Here is a 22,496-nt window from a genome sequence, read left to right on the forward strand (position 1 = left end):
TAATAGTAATTCTAGTGATGGAAACGCTTTAAATGTGGTAAAGGGAAATGTTGCCTAGATATATGTATAATAATGTTATTTATAGTAATGATGTGTAAAAATCAATGTGTAAAAATAAAATGGCTAAGTGAATTGGTATATAAATGTAATGGAATGTGGTGTAGAAATTTAGGTACTGCCTAGTGACACGGGAAAGAAAATTTTGATGATAAACTACTAAAAAATGATTATATAAAACTATAGGCATGTAATATTCTCAATTTATTTTCAATAAATGCACTCAATAAATATTTTCAATAAATGAATATGCATTGAATGCTTACAGCATGTCTCTGAACACATAAAAAATAAACTCATTGAAATATTAATAGTATTTACCTTTGGAGAGATTAGAAATTTGTTTTATTTTATTTTTACTGTCTTTAAATTTTCAGATAACTATATTAATGTAATAATTTTAAAAGCTTTAAAAAAGCAATATTTTATAAAAGCAAATTATATAAACTGGTAACTTTTCTAAACTTTCTGTAAAATATATATTAAATACACAATTTCCTCATCGGGATGTTTTAAAATTATGAGGCATTCGTGCCTTTTAAAAAATCTGTGAACTCCTCCTCAGCAATATCTCCCAAACTGTCACATTAGCCTCTCTGATCATGGCTGCTTGCCTTTTCCAGTTCATATCTTAAAGCTCAAAGTTACCACCTCATAACTCTCTTTGGGGGCATGTACATAGGAAAATGAAGCCCCTGAGGAAATAATGTATTTATTCACTTACAGTTATTTCCTAAGCACCCAAAGGATATTCTCTCACAGATCTTGCAATCCAGGAGAGCCCAGGTGAGAAAATAAGAACCATTTCCAATATAATTCCAACATAAAGAACTTTTCTCACATAATGACAACGACTACACATTCGAATGTGGTGAGATCAGCCCCTACCTAGACAACAAGTCTAGGTCATCCACTAACCAAAGAACACTCTCACTGGTTACAAAACAAGTTTTCTAAAATGGAGTGAGCTATAGGCTAGTGGGAATGATGAGGTTGGAAAGAGTTGGGTCCAGATGAAGTGGATACTTGTAAACCTCTAGTATCACAATGCAATTCCCTGTGTTATTAACATAAAAGCTTGCAAAATGCTAATGGCATATTTTCTGATTTAAGTGTATATATTTAGGACTATAAAGGGGAGGACTATAAAAAAAGAGGACTGTCCTCTCAGTGGGGAGAGGTAGGGCGTAGAGGATAGTTCTCACTTTATCAGTCTATGTCTATATAGATATATACACGGGGGGAGAGGGTAGTCCTCACTTTTTTCTTTTAGCGCATGAATACAAAATTTGCTACGGAGAGAGAAAAACTGTGTAAGCATAAAACATCCACTCATAGAGCTTATTTTCTACTTTTCCTTTTATGTGAGATGCCATCATTTATTTAGACTTTTTTTAGAGCAGTTTTAGGTTCACAGCAAAATTTGAGAGAAATTTCACACGTGCTCCCTGACCCCACACACGCAAAGCCTCGCCTCTTTCCAGCATCCCCACCAGAGTAGTTCATTTGTTACAACTGATGAACCTACCTTGACCTATCGTTAGCACCCTAAGTTCATAGTTAACATTAGGGTTCATTCTTGGTGGTGCATAGTCTATGGATTTGGACAAATGCAATGACATGGATCCACCCGTACAGAAATTTGCGGAGTGTTTTTACTGTCCTAACAACCCTCTGTGCTCTGTCCGTTGATCACCACCCGACCCATCTCCTGACAATTACCAAGCGATCTTTCTATTGTCTCCATAGTTTTATCTTTTCCAGAATGCTGTATACTTGAAATCATACAATGTTTAGACTTTTCAGACTGGCTTTTTTTTCACTTGGTAATATGCATTTAAGGTTTCTCCATGTCTTTTCATGGCTTCATAGCTCATTTTTGTATAGCTGTGACTACTATTCCAATGTCTGGATGTACCACAGTTTTATTCATTTAGCTACTAAAGGATATCTTGGTTGCTTCTAAGTTTTGGCAGTTATAAATAAAGCTGACACAGACATCTGTGTGTAGGTGTTTGTGTGGATGTAAGTTTTCAACTCCTTTGGGCAAATACCAAGGGGCATGATTTCTGGGTCATGTAGTAAGAGTAGGTTTACTTTGTAAGAGATAACCAGGCTGGTGTGGTGGCTCATGCCTGTAGTCCAGCACTTTGGGAAGATGAGGAAGGGATTGCTTGAGCCCACAAATTAGAGACAAGCCGGGGCAACATGGTGAGACCCAGTTTCTGCCAAAAAATATTACATAGAAAGAAATAGCCGAGCATGGTGGTGCACACCTGTGGTCCCAGCTACTTGGGAGGCTGAGGCAGGAGAGCCTGGAAGGTTTAGCCTGCAGTGAACCATGATAGTGCCACTGCACTCCAGCCTGGGCAACAGAGCAAGACCCTGTCTCAAAAGAAAGAAAAAAGAAAAGAAAAGAAAAGAAATCACCAAACTGTCTTCCAAAGTGCCTGTACCATTTTGCATTCCCACAAGCAATGAAAAAGAGTGTCTGTTGCTCCACATTCTCACAAGCATTTGGTGCATCAGTGTTCTACGTTTTGGCCATGTTAATAGGTATGTGGTGTTGAAGGAGACTAAAGAGAAAGGACCTCAAATGCCATGGGTGATCCTGAATTACATCCTAAGCCTTGGGAAAAAAAAAATGCGATCAAGTGCATATTTGGAAAAAAATAATGAAATTTGAATGTTAACTGTGGTTTAAGTAATTCAACATGTTGATGTTGAATTTTCTGGTTTTGATCACTGTTGTGTAAGAGAATATCCTTGTTCTTATAAAATACATACTAAAATATTTAGGGATAAAGAAGCATGATGCCTGTAACCCGCTTTCAAGCAGTTCAAAAATTGTGCATGTGTGTCGGGGGAGGATAAAAAAGAAAAGGGAGGAGGAGAGAGAGCATGAACAGAAATAGGGGAAAATATAAATGATGGGTGAGTTTGGATGTCTTAGTCTGTTTGGGCTGTTATAACAAAACACTATAAACTGGGTGGCTTATAAACAACAGAACCTTATTTCTCACAGTTCTGAAGGCTGGGAAATCCAAGATCAAGTGCCAGATTTGATGTTTGGTGAAAGCCCACTTCCTAGTCTTCATAGTTGGCTATCTTCGTACTGTATCCTTACATGGTAGAAAGGGCAAGGGAGCCGTTTAGGGTCTCTTTTATAAAGGCACCAATCCCAATCCTGAGAGCTTCACCCTCATGACTTGACCATCTTCCAAAGGCCCCACCTTCTGACATCATAATCCTGGAAGTTAAAATGTTAGCATATAAATTTGGGGCAGTATCTCTATACATGTAAACATATAGTCCGTTGTATTAGATAAAGAGTATTGTGATAGTTTCTTAAGGTTGCCATAATAGAATACCACAAACTAGATGGCTTCAAACAATAGAAATTTATTCTCGTATAGTTTTGGAGGCTAGAAGTCTGAAATCAAGATGTCAGCACTGTGATTCCTCTAAAATCTCTAGGGGGACTCCCTCTCTCACATCTTCAAGATCCAGGTCTTCCTCAGCTTGTGACAGCATCACCCCAATCTCTGCCTTCATCCTCACGTGGCTGCCTTCCCTCTGTGTGTGTGTCCATTTTCAAATTTCTCTCTTCTTACAAGGATACTAGTCAGATTGGATTAAGGCCGATCCTACTCCAGTGTGACTCATCTTTACTAATTACATCTGCAGTGACCCTATTTCCAAATAAAGCCACATTCACAGGTACTTGGGGGTAAGGCTTAAATATATCTTTCAGTTCAAACCATAACAGGTACATAGGGGTTCTTTGCATTACTCTTGCAACTTTCCATAAATTTGAAATTATATTTTAAAAAGTTACCAAAATGTGTTAGCATGTAAAAAAAAAAGTGGCCTTTGTTTACTAAAATGCCATTAGATAGATAATTCACACTTAAAATGTGATTATTCCAGCCTGGCCAACATAGCAAAACCCTGTCTCTACTAAAAAATACAAAAATTAGCTGGGCGTGGTGGTGAGTGCCTGTAATCCCAGCCCTTGGGAGTCTGTGGCAGGAGAATCGCTTTCACCTGGGAGGAGGAGGTTGCAGTGACCCGAGATTGTGCCACTGCACTCCAGTGTGAGTGACAGAGCGAGACTCTGTCTCAAAAATGAAAATAAATAACAATAAAATAAAATAAAATGTGAGTATTAATGTGTTAGAGAACGATAACTAAATGAAACAATTGACAAGTATATTCTTGGAGATTAAATTGTTATATAACATAAACCAATAAATTCTTGGGGAAATATACACCTCTTGGTTCATATGCCATATGGCATGTGGTAAATTAAATTTCCATTTGTAGGGAATGATATATTTGAGTTTCATGTGGGGAATGATATATTTGAGTTTCATCTCCAACACTCCAGAAACATAGTTTAGGACAAATTGGAAGTTAAGCAGTCTTCCAGTTTCAATAATTAGACAAGAAATTTGCTCAGGGCTCCCTATAGGAACTATGCAGTCTTCAACTGCAGAAAGTATTTGAGGGGTTGCATTGATTTTGCACATATAACATTGATTAATTTTATTTCTCTGATGAAAATCAATTATGATGTGATTGATTTTTTTTTTCGGAGCCAAACTTAGAGACATGCCTTACAGTCTATGTTGTAAAAATACAGCATTTTTTTGTTGAGCTGCATAAGGTTTTTCTTAATTTGGAATTACTTCTTTCACTAAGACAAAGGCTAACAAGTACTGTCAGTATGAGAAATTTCACATCTAGTGATTAGATGTAAGAATATATATTATGAAGATATTACATGTACGTGCACACACATGTGCACAAACCCTTAAGGTTTAGGCTGTTAGTGGGCACCAAATATCAATATGTTCTCTTACATCATGAGAAAGTATATATGTTTTTCATTTATTCTCACTTTCAGTATCCTTTTCACACACCCACTTCCTAATCCATATGTTCTTATAAAGTACAGCATTCAGTCGTTTAAAAATATTACTTAAGATTTAGAAAATGTAGAGTGATTGCTAATGCTATTGTTCCTGTATTATGAAGTAAGTTTAGGCTTGGATATTTGTTTTATATTGAAAATCTTCTCTAAAACCCTCAACTCCCCCTGCTTCTCATCCTCTGAGATAAAACAACCATGTGTACGGTCGAATACACACACCAATACATGAAATTAACATCAGCGTGAATGTTTAGTGTGGCTCTTCATTCTGTACAGAAAATATTGATCCATTTACTCAAGGAATCAATATGGACAGTGATTCAGAATCATTTTTCTCTCAGTTTTTTTATTCACAGCTGAAAAATTATATACTGGAGTCTTTCTTCAGAGGAATGAAATTTGAAATGTAAAAAGAACATTTTTAAAAGATATTTTAAAATATCAAGTTTGTATTTTGGAAGAGAAAAATTATATTGCAGAACACATAGATTTTTTAATTCTCATTATAAATGGGCAATATCAAAAGAAATTATTGAATCTGATTGTTTTCATTTCACAAAATTTAGTAAATAGGTTTGCTATGCCTGAGTGGTTCAAAATGGAGTTTTGGTTTTTTTTAAATAAAAGCTAACATTATACCTTATAAATGCTACTGATTCCTAACCTCGTGGGTCATATCACCTTTGATATGCTGAAAACTAGATTTTCTGAGGTTTTCTGACATTTTGATGAAGTCTTGCTTTGCAACTCATCAGCTCCTTAGTTCCAGTGGGATCCATTACCAACTAAAATTGTGCATTTACTTCTAAGTTAGCTGGACTGATGCTAAAAATCAGCTGTGGGTCTTCTGAGTGGTGTACACAGTAATCTGAATGTGCAGTACAAGTAAGGAACCTGAAATGCAATTAATTCGTTCAACGGGAAGAATTATGGTGTTTGCACATGTGCGAGTGTGAGACATTAATCAAGTTTTCTGGGGCTCTTTGGAGTATTCGAAGCACGTCACCTTAGCTTTGTCCTCTATCATGCCTTCGTCCAGTGCAAAAATGGGTTTGAAATCCCTGAGTCTCAAAGGGGCGGGTTCTGCCTATAGAACTTCCATGAATTGTTATAACCTGAGAAACAGCAAAAGCTTCACTTGGTAAAATATTTTACTCTAGCCTGCCAAGGAATCTACATTCCCAGCTTCAAAGAATCCCCTTTGTATCAAGGTGTTATCTCCAAATGCAAATATTTTACACAATTGTGGGAAATATCATGGCCAGCTTTCCTAAGGACACTTACCTTTTTCACAACAGGGCATGGGAAGAGTCTGTTTTTATTCATGGAGGCGAGACAGAGGACTCTGCACATAGCATGATTGGGAAGTCAGGGGCATCCAGAAAAAAGCATGGGAAACTAAGGCATAGATTACATAGAGAGGTGGATACAGAGAGACACCACTGGCCTAGTCTAGAAGATTCCAGAGGCCCACTGTTAACACCATTCCACAAGCTCTAGACCTTTTGACCTCAGTTCACACCTCCTTGGTATAGTTAGCTACTTAATGAATGGCGGATGGCGGCTCAAGCTTCACCATAGGCACAGTAAGCATTTCGATTATTTCCTATATTCCTTAATGGAGTTTTATGCCAATGGGTGTCTGTCTGTACATGCGTGTATCCTTATCTGTAGCACTCCAATAAAACTGCTTCAAATAGGCACCTACAATGCCCTCCTGAGTTTTAATATCAGGAAAACTGGATATTTTAAAAAAGACATACTGGCCATTTTGCAGGTTGCACTATAGCCTATTATCTAAAGCCTGATACAGAGCTATCCTTGCACCAGTAATATATTATCAAGATTTTTTATACTTTACCAGCATTAACCCGTTTTATCTTCACAACAACTCTGGGAGAATTAAAGACAGAGAGGGCAAGCAGTTTCTCCAAGGTCACGTGACTGTTAAGTTTTGAGCAGAGATTTGAACTGGATTTGTGTCCTTAAACGCTCAGCTATGCTGCCTCTGGTGGAGAACAGTGGGTGTATGCCTTGAGAGCATCAGACACAGAGTCTGTGTCTGTGGCTTAACACATTTGTTAAATGCAATAGCTAAGATAGGCTGTGTGTACCTAGAAGCATACATGCAAAGTGCCATGAGTCTCCTGCATGCCACCTTTCCAAGTGGTGCTTATAATTAGTATAGCCTGCTTTTACCTCCGAGGAAACTGGGGCATAAAACCCTTAAGAATTTGCCCTAGGCCGTAAAGTTCATGAGGAGGGGCACCGGGATTGAATCTCAAACCATTAACTCTGTATTACTGTGCAATACTCACTTTCTAATAGAAAGGCACGACATAGGTACTAGCCAGCGTCCAGTAGAAGACAAAAAGTCCACCAAAGAAGGTAGTTTGAATAGGATGCATTTAATATTAATATTATCTAATAAAGGTAGATTAATTACAAAGGCGGGGGGTAAAGATAATGCTGAAAACTAACAGAACAACAGATATAGGAAGCAGCCGCTGTTCCCCACATCGGGGAGAGTATCTGGAAGAGGACCCTCAGGGATTGAAATGTAGACCCTTTTAGAGAGGATGTGGCAGTGGCCTCTGCATGGTGGGGAAATTCACGGAGGCTGGTTCTGGCAATCAGGAAGCTATTGACTAAGTGGCAGCAAACCTGACTGGAGGGTGTGCACCACTGGGTACCCACCACAGTGGGCAAGAACAAGAAGGAACATCCTGGGCCAGTGAGAGGAGCCTCTTCCTCCTGCAGTGCCTCTCCTCCCTCAACTGCCAGAGCCACCACTGTAAATCTGAAATCTCTTCTAAGTGGTCCAATGTCAGTGAATTAATATTCTGCCCTTGTTTGTCTAATGTTGTAAGAATCCATGTTTACCTGTGTTCCCCAGGTATGTAGGTATGTTAACATTTTTGCATACATACCTTCATACCTGGGGAATGTCTCCTTCAGCCACAGAAGTAATATCTGCACCCTGCATCTGCTATTCCCATATTCTTCAGAGTTCTCCAGATTACATTCAGTAGTTATTTCCTTTTTACTCGTTAATTATTCATATCCAATCTCTCTTGTTAAAATTATTGGTGGAAATTCTGGCTCCTAGAGAAAGATATATGTCATATAAATGTAAAATCTTTCAGTTCTCTTGATGAGTCAGCTGCTTCCTCCAGAGTCCTAATATTTACTTTCCCCAGACGATACTGGGATTTCACTCTAGGCATGAATCTAGCAGAAACAGGGGGTAGTTATGGTGGGACTAGAAGAAAATAAGTATCCTCTTTCAAGGCATTTTTTCCAGGTGAAGTCATCACAGTTTTTCAGTGAACAATGGGACATCTCCTCAGTCACAGGAGGTCAAGCTGCTTCCCCTGGCGAGGAAGACTCAGGGTGACTTCAGGGCTCAAGATTGTCTGTTTCACAGTTGGGTGCAGTGGCTCATGCCTGTGACCCCAACACTTTGGGAGGCCAAGGCAAGTGGATCACTTGAGGTCAGGAGTTCAAGACCAGCCTGGCCAACATGGCGAAACCCTGTCTCTACTAAAAATACAAAAATTAGCCAGGCGTAGTGGTACACACCTATAGTCCCAGCTACCTGGGAGGCTGAGGCAGGAGAATCGCTTGAACCTGGGAGGCGAAGGTTGCAATCAGCCAAGATCACGCCACTGCACTCCAGCCTGAGTGACAGGGCGAGACTCCATCTAAAAATATATATATATATTTTCTGTTTCACTGGAGTCTAACCAGATATTGCCATTTCAGGTCTCAGGACACTAGTCCATCGCAATTAACAAGAACTTTCAGAAAATAATTTGATAAGACAGTGAATTCACCGGACATGGTACTTCAGCAACCTACACAATTACATTAAATTTTGTATTGAACAGTCAGCAATATGAACTCTCAATATGAAAAATTCTTCCAAGGCTGGCATAGAACCTCTCTGGTTCTCCTATTATGACTTGAGCTTATGGTTAAAGGACTTGGCCTTGGCTTATCTGTTGTTTGTTTGTTTGTTTGTTTGTTTGTTTGTAAGACTTCCACTGCACTCGTGGGGGGATGCCATGACACACCACAGTCCTTGTCATCATTATTTCTGCCATAATGGCCAAGTGCCAGAGTCTTGGCCACTATGGCAGAAATAACTCCCAAGACATTTGCTTCAGTTTACCCTTCAGGACAGTCAACCACAGGTAACAGCTTGATTACCTTGATTATTTTAGTAATCCAAGCTGGGGTTTCCTAAGATCCTGTTTCCCACTGGCATGCGCCTCAACAGTGTACTCACACTAGGCTAACTACACCCCTCACCAAATCCTATCATTGAGGGCCTGGGACCGCCCCATTCTTGAAAGGTGTCTTGTTAGCATCCAGCCAGGATCCAGAATTACCACCAATCATTTGAAAAAGAAAGATTGACTATAAATAACTACTAACTAGTAAAAAAACAAACAAAACTATTTAATGTGATCAAGATAACTGAAGAATGCAGGAATAGCAGATTCAGGGAGCAGATACTGCTTCTGGGGCTGAAGGAGAAAACTTGGGGGAGGAGCCTTCTTGGAAGTGACCCCTCCCCCAAGGCTGAGAGTCAGACCTCATTGGAGAGGGTGCAGCTGTGACCACAGGGTGGCCAGAAGCTTCAGGGAGGTGGCTCAGGCCTAGGCTGCAAGCAGGGAACAGGTACCAGCAAAATATGCTAGGAAGCTTCTCGCTGGGAGGCTAATATAAATGGGTGGGCCATTTGCTAGGATACAAGAGAAACTTGCCATTGGGCTGCTAGGGAAACTCGCCCAGGGACGTGCGCCCCTGGGTCTCCCACACGCCAGTGACAAGGAGATCTGGGGCTCTCTGGCAAGAACCACAAGAAGCCCCTTCTTCCTGCTGTGTCCCTCCAGGGCCCTCTACTGACAGACCCAACACCGTTCAGCTGGTAAAGGAGGACCCTCCGGAGGCCCAGCCCCAGGATCAACAAAACAGAGCAAAAAATGGGTCGAACCTGGAGTTGATCCTTAATTGATGATGGGCACAACATGGAGCCTGAAATCATTTATTTCATTTTCAAGTTTCAGGCTTCCTGACAGAGGCAAAGCACCTAGCCATAAATTGCGGAAATGTTTCATTGACCACGGATTACCATGGTGGGGTAAGAAGAGCAAAGCGTCCTTTCCTTTTGGTTAAGTGTCGTGTGTGGCAGCTCAAAGAAACAGTAGCAACATTATTTTTCATTTTTTGTTTAGCCAAAGTTTGTGCCATCACAAAGGCAGTATGAGAAACAACTCCCTGGGCTTAAAATTTAGAAGACAAATGAAGATATATTAGAATGAATTTGTGTAGTTTAAAGAATGAAAGCAAGGCATTTTTTTCAAATGTTCGGAAAGTTAGTAATCGTGGAAGATTGAAGGACATGAGCTCTCAGGTATGTTAGTCATAAAATTACTGACGTCTGATTTAAAAAAAAAAAACTGCCCAGTGACCGACTCATTCATTAGGCTTTTTGCATCTCTTCAATTAAACAAAGAAAGGGAAAAAGAAAAGGGAAGAAGAAAAAGAAAGAGAGGAAGGGAGGGAGAGAAGGAAAGAAGGAGTCTCTCACAAATATCTATCTGGAATGATTGAAGGTAGGTAAGGTAAGTAGGAGTATAGTGATTTTGTAACTATATAAACCCTTGAAAATAAAGGTCAGAAAAATTAGTTAAAAAGAATTGCCGTACAAATTATAATTCTTTGCCTTAATTTTTAATGATTAGTTTAAGTTCAGTTTTTGACTATTATGAATACGTCTCAATAAATCTTTTCTAGCACCTCACGTGCACCAGGCACTATGGTAGGTGTTGGGAACAGAAAGGAGATGAAAACAAGATCTGTGAGCAAGAAAGTTAGCAACTCTCAGAAAGGCCAGCTTCTGTATTGGGAATAATACCAGGTAATAAGGCTGGCTTCTATATTGGGAATAATACCAGGTAACTTAGCAGCACAGAAGAATGAGTGACTCATAAGTTGAAACTTCAGTAAATGACCCCAGCTAAATTATTCAGCCCCACGCTTCAGGTGCAGAATTTCTTTAAAAGAGCCTGATGACTTCTTTAAGCACAGATAATATTCTTTCTAAGTGTACATCTCTTTCAATGCCAAGTTACTTTTCTATTTGTTTTGTTGTAATTAAGAATACATGATTCCTGATTGTATTCACTATCACCTGTGCCCAGGTGTTTCGCATATATAGTATTTCACTGGGAACATTTATGAATTGGGAAGGATTCTCTACCACTGATAAGTGGAGTGCAGTAGATTTTACAATTAATTATTGAAAACAGTAATGGCATCCCTGCAGTTCTGTCTGTTGTTAATTGATTGTTTAGCAGTTGATATTTGAACAGAAACTGTCAGGTTTAAGTCCAGGTTCCAGCCTATGCTGAGGTCTGAGGGCAGTGGGTAGATGAATGGCAGATAGCTGAAAGAACACTAGGGAGGTGGGGCGGCATAGGTAGGTGAAATATGGCTTTATTCAGCAGCTCTCTCAGCAGCAGCTCTCTTACAGTTTGCTCTGTCTCAGCTGCTTGGTCCAGCCAACTCCCATGCACAGCTGCACGGCCGGTTCTCCATTGCCTTCAGGGTCAGTAGCTTAACTGTTTCTCTCTCTGGGCATTAGCGAGCCAAGCTTGGTCCCGGCTCCCCTCTGTTCGTCTCCAAAGACAGAGAGCTCTGGCTCTTTTTCTGTCTTTCTCTGGGAGCAAGCATGCCTGATATGGTTTGCCTGTGTCCCCACCCAAATCTCAATTTGAATTGTATCTCACAGAATTCCCACTTGTTGTGGGAGGGACCCAGGGGGAGGTAATTGAATCCTGGGGGCTGGTCTTTCCTGTGCTGGTCTTATGATAGAGAAGAAGTCTCATGAGATTTGATGGGTTTATCAGGGATTTCCCTTTTTGCTTCATCCTCATTTTCTCTTGCCACTGCCATGTAAGAAGAGCCTTTTACCTCCTGCCATGATTCTGAGGCCTCCCCAGCCATGTGGAACTGTAAGTCCAATTAAACCTCCTTTTGTTCCCAGTTTCAGGTATGGCTTTATTAGCAGTGTAAAAACGAACTGATACAGTAAATTGGGACCAGTAGAGTGGGGCATTGCTGAAAAGATACCCACAAATGTGTAAGCAACTTTGGAACTGGGTAACAAGCAGAGGTTGGAGCAATTTGGAGGGCTCAGAAGAAGACAGGAAAATGTGGGAAAGTTTGGAACTTCCTAGAGACTTGTTGAATGGCTTTGACAAAAATGCTGATAGTGATATGAACAATAAGTTCCAGGCTGAGGTGGCCTCAGATGGAGTTGAGGAATTTATTGGGAACTGGAGTGAAGGTGACTCTTGTTACGTTTTAGCAAAGAGACTGGTGGCATTTTGCCCCTGCCCTAGAAATTTGTGGAACTTTGAACTTGAGAGAGATGATTTCGGGTATCTGGCGGAAGAAATGTCTAAGCTTCAAAGCATTCAAGAGGTGACTTGGGTGTTGTTAAAAGCATTCCATTTTAAAAGGGAAACAGCATAAAAGTTCAGAAAATTTGCAGCCTGACGATGTGGTAGAAAAGAAAAACCCATTTTTTGAGGAGAAATTCAAGCTGGCTGCAGAAATTTGCATAAGTGGCAAGGAGCCTAATGTTAATCCCCAAGACAATGGGGAAAATTTCTCCAGGCCATGTCAGAGACCTTCATGGCAGTCCCTCCCATCACAGGCCCAGAGGCCCAGGAGGAAAAAGTGGTTTCATGGGCCAGGCCCAGGGTCCTCGTGCTGTTTGCAGCCTGGGGACTTGGTGCCATGTGTTCCAGCTGCTCCAGCCATGGTTGAATGGAGCCAATGTAGAGCTTGGACCATGGCTTCAGAGGGTGGAAGCCCCAAGCCTTGGCAGCTTCCATGTGGTATTGAGCCTGCAGGTACACAGAAGTCAAGAATTGAGGTTTAGGAACCTCCACCTAGATTTCAAAAGGTGTATGGAAACACCTGGATGCCCAAGCAAAAGTTTCCTGCAGGGGCGAGGCCCTCATGGAGAGCCTCTACAGCAGTGCAAAAGGGAAATGTGGGGCTGGAGCCCCCACACAGAGTCTCTACTGGGCCACTGCGTAGTGGAGCTATGAGAAGAGGGCCATCATCCTCCAGATCCCAGAATGGTAGGTCCACTGACAGCTTGCACCATGAGCCTGGAAAAGCCACAGACACTCAACACTAGCTCGTGAAAGCAGCCAGGAGGGAGACTGAACCCTGCAAAGCCACAGGGTGGAGCTGCCCAAGACCATGGAAACCCACATTTTAGATCCGCATGACCTGGATGTGAGACTTGGAGTAAAAGGAGATCATTTTGGAGCTTTAAAATGTGACTGCCCTACTAGATTTCAGACTTGCTTGGGCCCTGTAACCCCTTTGTTTTGACCAATTTCTCCCATTTCGAATGGTTGTATTTACACAATGCCTATACCAGCATCATATCTAAGAAGTAACTAGCTTGCTTTTGATTTTACAGGCTAATAGGCAGAAGGGACTTGCCTTGTCTCAGATGAAACTTTGGACTGTGAACTTTTGGGTTAATGCTGAATTGAGTTAAGACTTTGGGGGACTGTTGAGAAGGCATCATTGGTTTTGAAATGTGAGGACATGAGATTTGTAGGGACCAGGGGCAGAATGATGTAGTTTGGCTGTGTCCTCACCCAAATCTCAACTTGAATTGTATCTCCCAGATTTCCCACGTGTTGTGGGACAGACCCAGGGAGAGGTCATTGAATCATGGAGGTCGGTCTTTCCCATGCTATTCTCATGATAGTGAATAAGTCTCATGAGATCTGATGGGTTTATCAGGAACTTCTGCTTTTGCTTCCTCCTCATTTTACTGACGCCTTGTAAGAAGTGCCTTTCGCCTTCTGCCATGATTCTGAGGCCTCCCCAGGCTTGTGATACTGTGAGTCCAATTAAACCTCCTTTTGTTCCCAGTTTTGGGTATGTCTCTAACAGCAGTGTGAAAATGAACCAATACAGCGCCTGTACAGTGTCAGCAGGCAACCATATGTTCTACAGACAATAGTGATGTAGGGCCAAGGCATGGCCTTCCCATGTTATGGCTACGTGGCTGTGATAACAAGCAGAGTTATATGCCTGTGCTGTGCTCTAAACTCACCGAGTCACTCTGGATGTTTACCTCAGCCTGCCTATCCTTGACCAAAGCACTGCCGTGTTCCTTACAGGAACGCAAAATCTTATTCTTGCAGCTTGGAGACTAAAGGAAAAGAATCATTAGCAAAGTCTACTGAAGAATATCCCTGAAGTCAGGTTTTTTTTTTCAAACTCTGAATAATTAAAATAAAACTAAATGCACTAACAAGATAATTTGAATCTTGAGGACCTTAAAATTATAAAGGTCCTTAGATAAGTAAAACATCTGAAATATATGACTTGCTTTGTTCAGATAAAGTAAAGATAAAATATCTTTACATGGTTATAGAAAATATAGCATAGTACACTCAATATAGTGAGATAAGAAACTCAACTTATCTTGGGGGAAAATGTTAAGATATGGAATATTTTACCACGTTAAGCTACTTTTTTGTTTGTTTTGGATTTTTAAAAATAATATATTTAGAGCCGTTCTTTGGAAATCTGTGCAGACTTGCTAAAGTATAGAAAATCTCTTTGCAAATAAAGAATAATAGAAAAAACTCTAAATATTAACACATAAAATTTTAAATGTGAATCATATTTTATGTAAATTTATAAATTGGGATATAAGAACTATGCTAGTATTGCAACACAGAATGCTATTTTGTAAAAGGAACAGGGAAAACTTTCCTTTGTCTGGCCTGAGTTTTATGACATGTTACTGGGAGGTGTGTGGGAAATCTTGGACAATGGGCATATGTTCACGCCATGCCCTAAAAGAAGTGATGTTAGCCATGCCTGATAAATTTTTATGGAGCTCATTAGGGAGTGTGGGGCAATGGAGACAGTTCATGTGAGTGATTTCTGAAGAGTGCAAGCAAATCTACCATTGTATTGAAGCTGAGATGGGCAAGGGGTGAAACAGGAGTGCTCAGAGGTGCTGGGCTGATGAAGGGACCTTGGAAGCTAAAACATGGAATGGCCATATTTAATACAGTCAGCCCATTGAGATTTACAGATCATGCCTTTTGTTAGAAGATAGTTGCTGGAAAGAGAAAAATCAGCCTGTAGTCATTAACACAGGCCTTGATTAAAATGTCGTAGTGTGAGAAGAGCTCCCAGATGAGTTTCTGTGGAGAAAAAGGAGGTTAAAGATTTGATAGGACAGATTGGGGAACTTTGGCCAAAGTTCAGCTTGCTCCTTGAAGAGTTCTTTCAGAATCTTTGAAGGCATCAGACACCTCTATTATATTAGAAACAAGACAGGATATAGGGCAGCCAGCACAGAAGCATGGGTTTGCAGCCACACACTAGAGATGCTGGGTTTAGCAAAGGGGTGAGGAGAGGCAGCTGGGGCCAAAGTTTTGCAAGAGTCAGTGGAAGGTTTTCAGAACGTTAGAGTCTCCACAAGTCATTTAATATATTTGTCTTAAAAAATAATTCGAGCTTCCTACCCAATTCTTCAGGGTGATATCTACCGTAGACTATTTCTGCATCTGTTTCCCAACTAAGATTGAAGTGCAACTCCTAATCTGCTTTTAATTTAAACAGTATGTATGATGTTATATTTTTTTCTTTTTATCTAGGCTGGAGCCAATGTCCTTCTCCAGGATGTGAATGGAAATATCCCATTAGATTATGCTGTAGAAGGGACAGAATCCAGCTCTATCCTGTTGACCTATCTGGATGAAAATGGTAGGCAAAAACTTTTAAAACCATAGAAAAAAATAGATTGGGAGAATTGTAAGTGTGTATTCATTTTCACAGGTTTGCTTACATGATTTCCGATGGATGTAGTTTCCGCACGTGGTGTAGATGGTATTTTTTCCCTTCAGCTTTCCATTGCTCTCACTGCACTGCATTGTGGTTTAGTCAATGCTGGTTTTTTTGCAAGCCAGCAGAAATCTAGAGGCCAACAATGAAGGGACATTTTAACAGGCATCTAAAGTCCATAATTAGTGGGACTGGGTTTGTAATTATAATCTGTTCTCCCCTGGGAGGGGAAGGGAAGTCAACCAACACAATTGAATTTTGAGCTAATGAGAACAAGGTCATCTGAAGTGTTTTCTCTTAGAAGCAGGTGGTCCTAGCTGGAATTAGAGGCAAGGAAGTGAGGGCTTAAGTCAAGGACACTTGTCTGCAAATCGACCCTTTGTGACACTTAGAACACAAAGGTCATCAGAAGAAAGCCCTATGGCCATGATGCTAGCCTGAAAAGATGAGGCTGAGCCCCTAAATGCATTCACCGACAAAGGATGTTTAATTATACAGGTCCAGCATATAATTTCATCAGTAAGTGCAGCCTTGGGAAAGTGGGAGGTATGAGAATCCCTGAGCCCAATATAGTATTAAACTAAAGAATTATGCCCCTCCTTTTTTCCCCTGCTGTTTAGGTATAAATAACAATAAAGAAATTCCAATCCCTTCAAAATGACCCTCGGCCAGAGAAAAGTTTACAGTTTTTAAGAGCCACACGGAGCTTATGCAGATACTCTTTTTGCCTCTAAGAAAACCTCACATCTGCCTCATTGTTCCCTTGTGCTCTCTGCCTCCTCCAGATTGCTTTTATGAAAAAGGTTTATTCTGAGGATGGCTTAGAATAATAATAATTAGCACTTAGCAGCAATGAGTTCGCAGATAAAATAGTCTCATTCGCTGTGAAAGCAAGGTAGGTGTGGTTACCATGACAGGGGATGATGCGAGCATGGCCGTGCTGCTCACATCGTCACCAAGTGGGGGTCTCAGGCAGAAGCAGGCTGGGTTGGGTTAGCAGTGCATTCAGTTGACCACTCTGCAGCTCAGTCGTGCCTGGGCACTGTCACCTGTGGGGACGCTCACTCACTTTCTCCAAGTCTTGTTAGCTGTGCCTTGTGGGAGGCAGATTCCATTACTTCTAAAGGGAATGAAGCTTGAAGTTATACAGACTTCTTAGTGGGGAAGTTCATTATTTGGATCTTTGCCAGACTTCACATGTGGCCTGCAATTGTGAATTGACATGAAAAACTTGGCGCAATGGTGCCTATAGTTAATAATACTGTATTGCATACTTTGAAATTTGCTGAGATCATAGTTTGTATGTTAAGTGTTATCACCAAATAATAGTAAAAATAACAGTAAATAAAGAGTGTGGGAGGAAATTTGAAGGTGATGGATATATTTATGGCATATAATGTGGTGATGGTTTCAGGGATGTATACTTACAAACATCAAGTTGTATACAATAAATATGTACAGCTTTGGTATGTTGGTCATACTGCAATAAATGGTTTTAAAAAATAAAACCAGTGATGCCAAATTTTTAAAAAGTACTTGACCATGTTTTGTTTAGCTGTGCCAGTTCTATGTTATTATTTCCTGCTTTTTCTGTTGTTCTGAATTTTTAAAAGCTACAGTAATAAATGTTTTAGAAAATAAAACAACATTTATTTGCAAATGCATTCACATTGCTTATAAACCTCTCCAACTCATTACAGCATTTTGTTTGATAGGAAATTTTAGTATTGCAAGATCAGTGTTTTATATCCTATGTAAAGAATAAAAATAAATGTGTTCCTTTGAGAGGCTGATATTAAAAAGGAGTATGCAAAAACAAAACAAAACAAAACAAGAGGAAAGTACTAACTCTTAAATGGCTGGTAGAAAATCTGTCACTACTATGGCTGTCACAGTCAGCTTGTTAAATACATGTTTGCTGGAACAAACTCAATTTAATATCTCTTAAATTTTTAATTCTGTTTGCCATTTGTCACTGCAGTCGCCCTGGCCCATGCCTTCACATCCATCTGCCCTTCCCTCAGCTCATTCACAATCTGCTTCTGCTTATGTTGGCCTTCCTCCCACTATCTCCATCATCTGCCGCCATTCCCAGTAAATACTGTCTAATTCGATTTATTCTCTGGCCCTCTGCTTGGTGTACTTTTACACTTATCTACTGTGACAGCATGGGCTGATGTCTTTAGAAATTCCTACTATTTCAAGATGAGATTTTTATTATTATTTGGCTCTGGGTATTTCAGCATCGCCTTTTTATAACCAGGTGGTTGCAATCCTAGAATTTTCATTTTGCGTTGTGCAGTTTCGCATCCGAGTACTTATCACCTGTCACATCAGGATGCACATGGCAGAAGAGACCGCAACGTCTTGAACAAGTTGATTACATGGAAACTCGCTGGTCACAAGTCCTAATTGTGCTGTCACCACCGACTTACACTGTAAACTCGGGGACAGCAATTAACCTCGGCTCACCGCCTGAGCCTGCCAGGCTGTAAAATGAGACAACCACGGAGAGCTGATGGAGCATTTGATGAATATTAGATCTCCCGTGCAAGGAGAACCAGCTGGCATGCAAGGAAGGCAGTCGATTAGAAAGTGAGCCAGCATGGAAAGAAAGCACTGACGGGAGAGCCCAAGGAGCACCCAGGACAAAAGATCAGCATAATGGATACATTATACACCCACATACAGAAATATTCATGTCCCTGAAAGACACCAAAAGCTTTAGTTGGCTCTGCATACATCACCATTCACTGTCTTTTCTTCTTTCAAACCCATTCTTCTAACAGTCATAGCTCACATTTATTTTATTGAGTTCCTGGTATCCTGTGGTTCAGCCACTGAAGTTCAGTTTCTAAACCTACAAACCCATTGGAAATGCCCTTGCAACAATTGCTATTACCTTCCTTAGTTTTCTATCCAGTGACAGCTTTCTTTCCTTTTTTATTACCTTATCTCTCTGTGACATTCGATGACCTTGGTGACACTCTCTTAGGAACAGTCTCTCTCCTGCCATCTTCCCACAGTTTTCCTTCCTCTCTTTGAGCTTCTACTTAGGTTTCCTTCGAATGCTTCCCGTGTCTGTCCAGATTGCTAAATGTTGGTCCCTCCTGGGGCTTTGTCTTTGAGAATCTTCCATGTCCCTCCATGCTGTTGCTGGGTTGTCTCACCCTTTTGCTTGTGTTGTTACCACTTGCTGGTTCTCAAGAATATCCCTGTAGCTTAATTATCTTTCAAGACCTTCACTCCTGTATATGCAGTTTTATTAAGTGTCTCGACTTGAGTGTCAGATAGTTTGAAACAACACGTCTCTGTGGAATGTATTATTGTCCTTTCACTGTATGTATTTCATATTTTCCCATTATCACCAGGAACATCATTTTTCTTCTCCCATATCATCATGTCTCATTGTTGCCAATTCTTACAGATTCTCCTTATTTGAAATCCTTCTAATATGTCCACCCAGATCACAAATCATGCTGTCACTGCCTTAATTAACATGCTGGTCTTTCTATTTTACATTACTACAGTAGCTTCCAAAACTGTTCTTCTTGCCCCAAGTATTAACCCTCCCCCTTCATTTTTCAGAGGACTCCCAGGTGAATCAGTTCATGAATGTCATGTGTTTTTCTTTTGTTTAAGGCAGTTTATTTGAAATGCTGTCCCTGCACCAGCCTCTTCAAAATCATACATAGTTGGGGTTACAGTCTGCACGACTACGTAAGATGGTCGCAAGTCATGCCTGCTGTTAGGGTTAGGAGAAAGGAATGGGTGGAGGGTAGCTGCACCCTTCCTGTTTATTTCTGTTTGCTGGAACTGCTTTATTTGCCTGCTCATCTCTTTTACTTCTGTGCATCTCTTAGAACACTTATTATGAAGATAAAAATTTGGGTTAGTGGCAGTTCTATGAGCACAGAGGATCCCATGCTAAAATCATGGGATAGGTCATATTATAGTGAATTGCAAATGCCTGTTTAGCTTTGTTTCCTTTTTGAGGGCAAAAATGATGTTTTATGTATGACCAAATGATGATACAATGGCATATGATAATGAATAAAAATAAGGCATATGCGGATCTTATAAAAACACCAAGGAGGAAGGATATGATTTTCCTTACAAGTACTACAGAAGGCATCACAGAAGTGTCACCTACACTAAGCTGAAGGTGAGGGGCTGGGTTACCCTAGGGAAACCAACCGTGGTGGTCTGACCCAGGCATAGGGAGTAGCATAAGCAAAGACAAGAAGGTTGGAAAAGCCACAGAAGAGAGGTGGCGCAGATCCTCCCACAACTCGGGAGAGCACGCAGCTGTGCAGCTCAGCATGGTCATAAAACCATCATAATAGCGGCAGAGAGTAGCCCTAATATCATCAGAGAAAAGAAAAGTGGAATTCTTACAAAAACAATATTACCTTAAGAGGGACGGTTAAGGGAATTTAAGTTAGGGTTCAGATTGACTTCGGGAGTTGATGTAATTTCAGTTTTGCACAAGTATCCACTGATATTATCAGATTAAACCAGGCAGTAATAATATCACAAGTAATAATGTGTGGATTTCAGGTAAATTATTTTGTTTCTTAATTCTTATATTAAAATAAATTACTAAATTTCTTTCAAAATAATAAATCTAAACAGACCTTCCATTAATTTGTTTTCAAAAAACAATACGAAAATCTATATTTTGTACATAAATGAGAATGGACCCATTATCCGTTACAACGTAGACTTACGGGCTATATCCATCTTGGTTGGTTTTATCCAGGAGCATTAAAGAAATTTGTTTGACAATGAAGAGAGGGAGTTTCTGTTGTGTTGTATTAACCAAAAGTGATTTGGGCTACTTTCCTGAATATATATAAAAAAAAATCTAAAATTCACATTTTAATTGGCATCATATCTGATTCAAAATTAAGTTTTCAAATATTAGGATACAATGTAATAATATTCCCCAGTGATATCTTCACAACAGGGACCAGAAATAGATATTTTTTTCTTAATAAAATGAGTCTGCAGTGAGTGATGTCTTATCTCTGTTTTAATTTGTTACTTGTTTTTAATCTTGTTGTGTTTTTATCATTCCATTTTAAATACATAATTATATAAAAGATACATACAACTTTAGTAGATGTTGTAACATCCTAAAAGTTAACAAAATAACTTAAGAGTGACTATCAGATTCTTGTGCTACTTTAGCATGCAAAATTGAAGGCTGACATCTGAGAAATGATATTTGCCAAAATAAAATCACACATGAAATTTCATAATCCTAAAAGTCAGAATAAGTGACAGTTTTAGCTGGTTCATAACAGACCTCAAATGACTCTATAAGGGAAATGTTAGTTCTAAAATGGCATGTCCATGATTCAGAAGCTGAGGAATGGTCACGGGTGTTTCTATTTCATGTTTCTACTAAAATGTACTAGTTTGAACAGAATATTTGAAACAAGATACATTATTCAAATACTGCATTTTGCTTTATTTTGTTTGGTTACTCCATGCCTCCTAAATGACCAGATAATAGTATATGACACACCTAAATGAGAGGCATGAAAAACACATGTTAGAAAGCTGACTAATCACAGATCACTTTTATTTAGTGCTTACTGAAAGCTAAATACATATTATATGTTTTATGTGTTTTAACTTACTATCAAGCAACGGACAAATCAAATACTATCAACACCATTTTGCAGTTGAAGAAACAGAGGCAGAGGATAAGTTACTTGCCCACATTGGCACAAGTAGTCATTGATACACACAGCACTAACACCCAAGCAGGTTGAGTCCAGAGCTCCTCTTCTCTATTGCTCATCCAGGCTCGGAGAAGGAGCTGTGGCACGAGGCAGAGTTGAAGTGCCCCACGGGGAGAAAAGATACCATATATGCAACACACTTGATGTGGTTTCTGCTATGGAGCTACGTCTTAAAAGTATGAACTATTATCTGAGGGACTAAGCACATTGAAGCCCACACAGTTTAAATAACTTTCACAGAGTCAACCTGAGGAAGGAAACTACAGACAGTCACATTCAGGAGCATCAATCCAGGGTGTATTCTTGGGTCCACTGTGCTAGGCTTTCTCTTGATGTTTGCTGCCAGGATGAAATCAGATAAGAGACAAAGTGCTCAGAAGAGTGGCTGGTTCATAGCAAACACTTGCTGTGAGGGAGGTATCACCATCATTATCATTTTTCCCTTGGAAGAAGATGAATTAATTCTCCTTAGTAAATACATATTTTGTTCAGGAACCAATGCTAGGAATAGGGGACACATCAATGAAGAGACACAGCCACAGATGATACATCACGAAACTTCAGGTTAAAATATATGCTGAATAGAGGTATAGACCTGAGCCTTGTGTGCACCACCTACCCACCTGGGTGAAGTCAGACTGTGGATTCCGCACTCAATATTAGTTATCTTTATTAACATTAGTAGTCATGAAATGTTCAATTGATGCATCATTTTTAAAAACTTATTTTAAAATCACTTTAGATTACAAGAAAGTCTAAAGACAGCGCAGAGTTCCCAAATGCCCTCCACAGAGCTTCCCCTAATGTTAACACTCGCATAGCCACGGTACACTTAT

The 22,496-nt window shown here is 40.0% G+C and overlaps 1 protein-coding gene across 4 annotated transcripts in view; it reads left to right on the forward strand.

Annotated features, from left to right (window-relative positions):
* MYO16 (myosin XVI) overlaps nucleotides 1–22,496 on the forward strand; it is a 711,002-nt gene that overhangs the window by 274,133 nt on the left and 414,373 nt on the right. For all 4 annotated transcript variants that reach the window (XR_008538898.2, XM_054665553.2, XM_054665554.2 and 1 more), the window contains exon 5: nucleotides 15,721–15,829. Coding sequence is in view for 3 of the 4 variants with exons in the window: in XM_054665553.2 (XP_054521528.2) it covers nucleotides 15,721–15,829 (109 nt within the window). In the remaining variant the exon portion in view is untranslated. The remainder of the gene's footprint in view (nucleotides 1–15,720; nucleotides 15,830–22,496) is intronic.

This window comes from Pan troglodytes, chromosome 14 (genome assembly GCF_028858775.2).
Source record: "Pan troglodytes isolate AG18354 chromosome 14, NHGRI_mPanTro3-v2.0_pri, whole genome shotgun sequence".
NCBI classification, from domain to species: Eukaryota; Metazoa; Chordata; class Mammalia; order Primates; family Hominidae; genus Pan; species Pan troglodytes.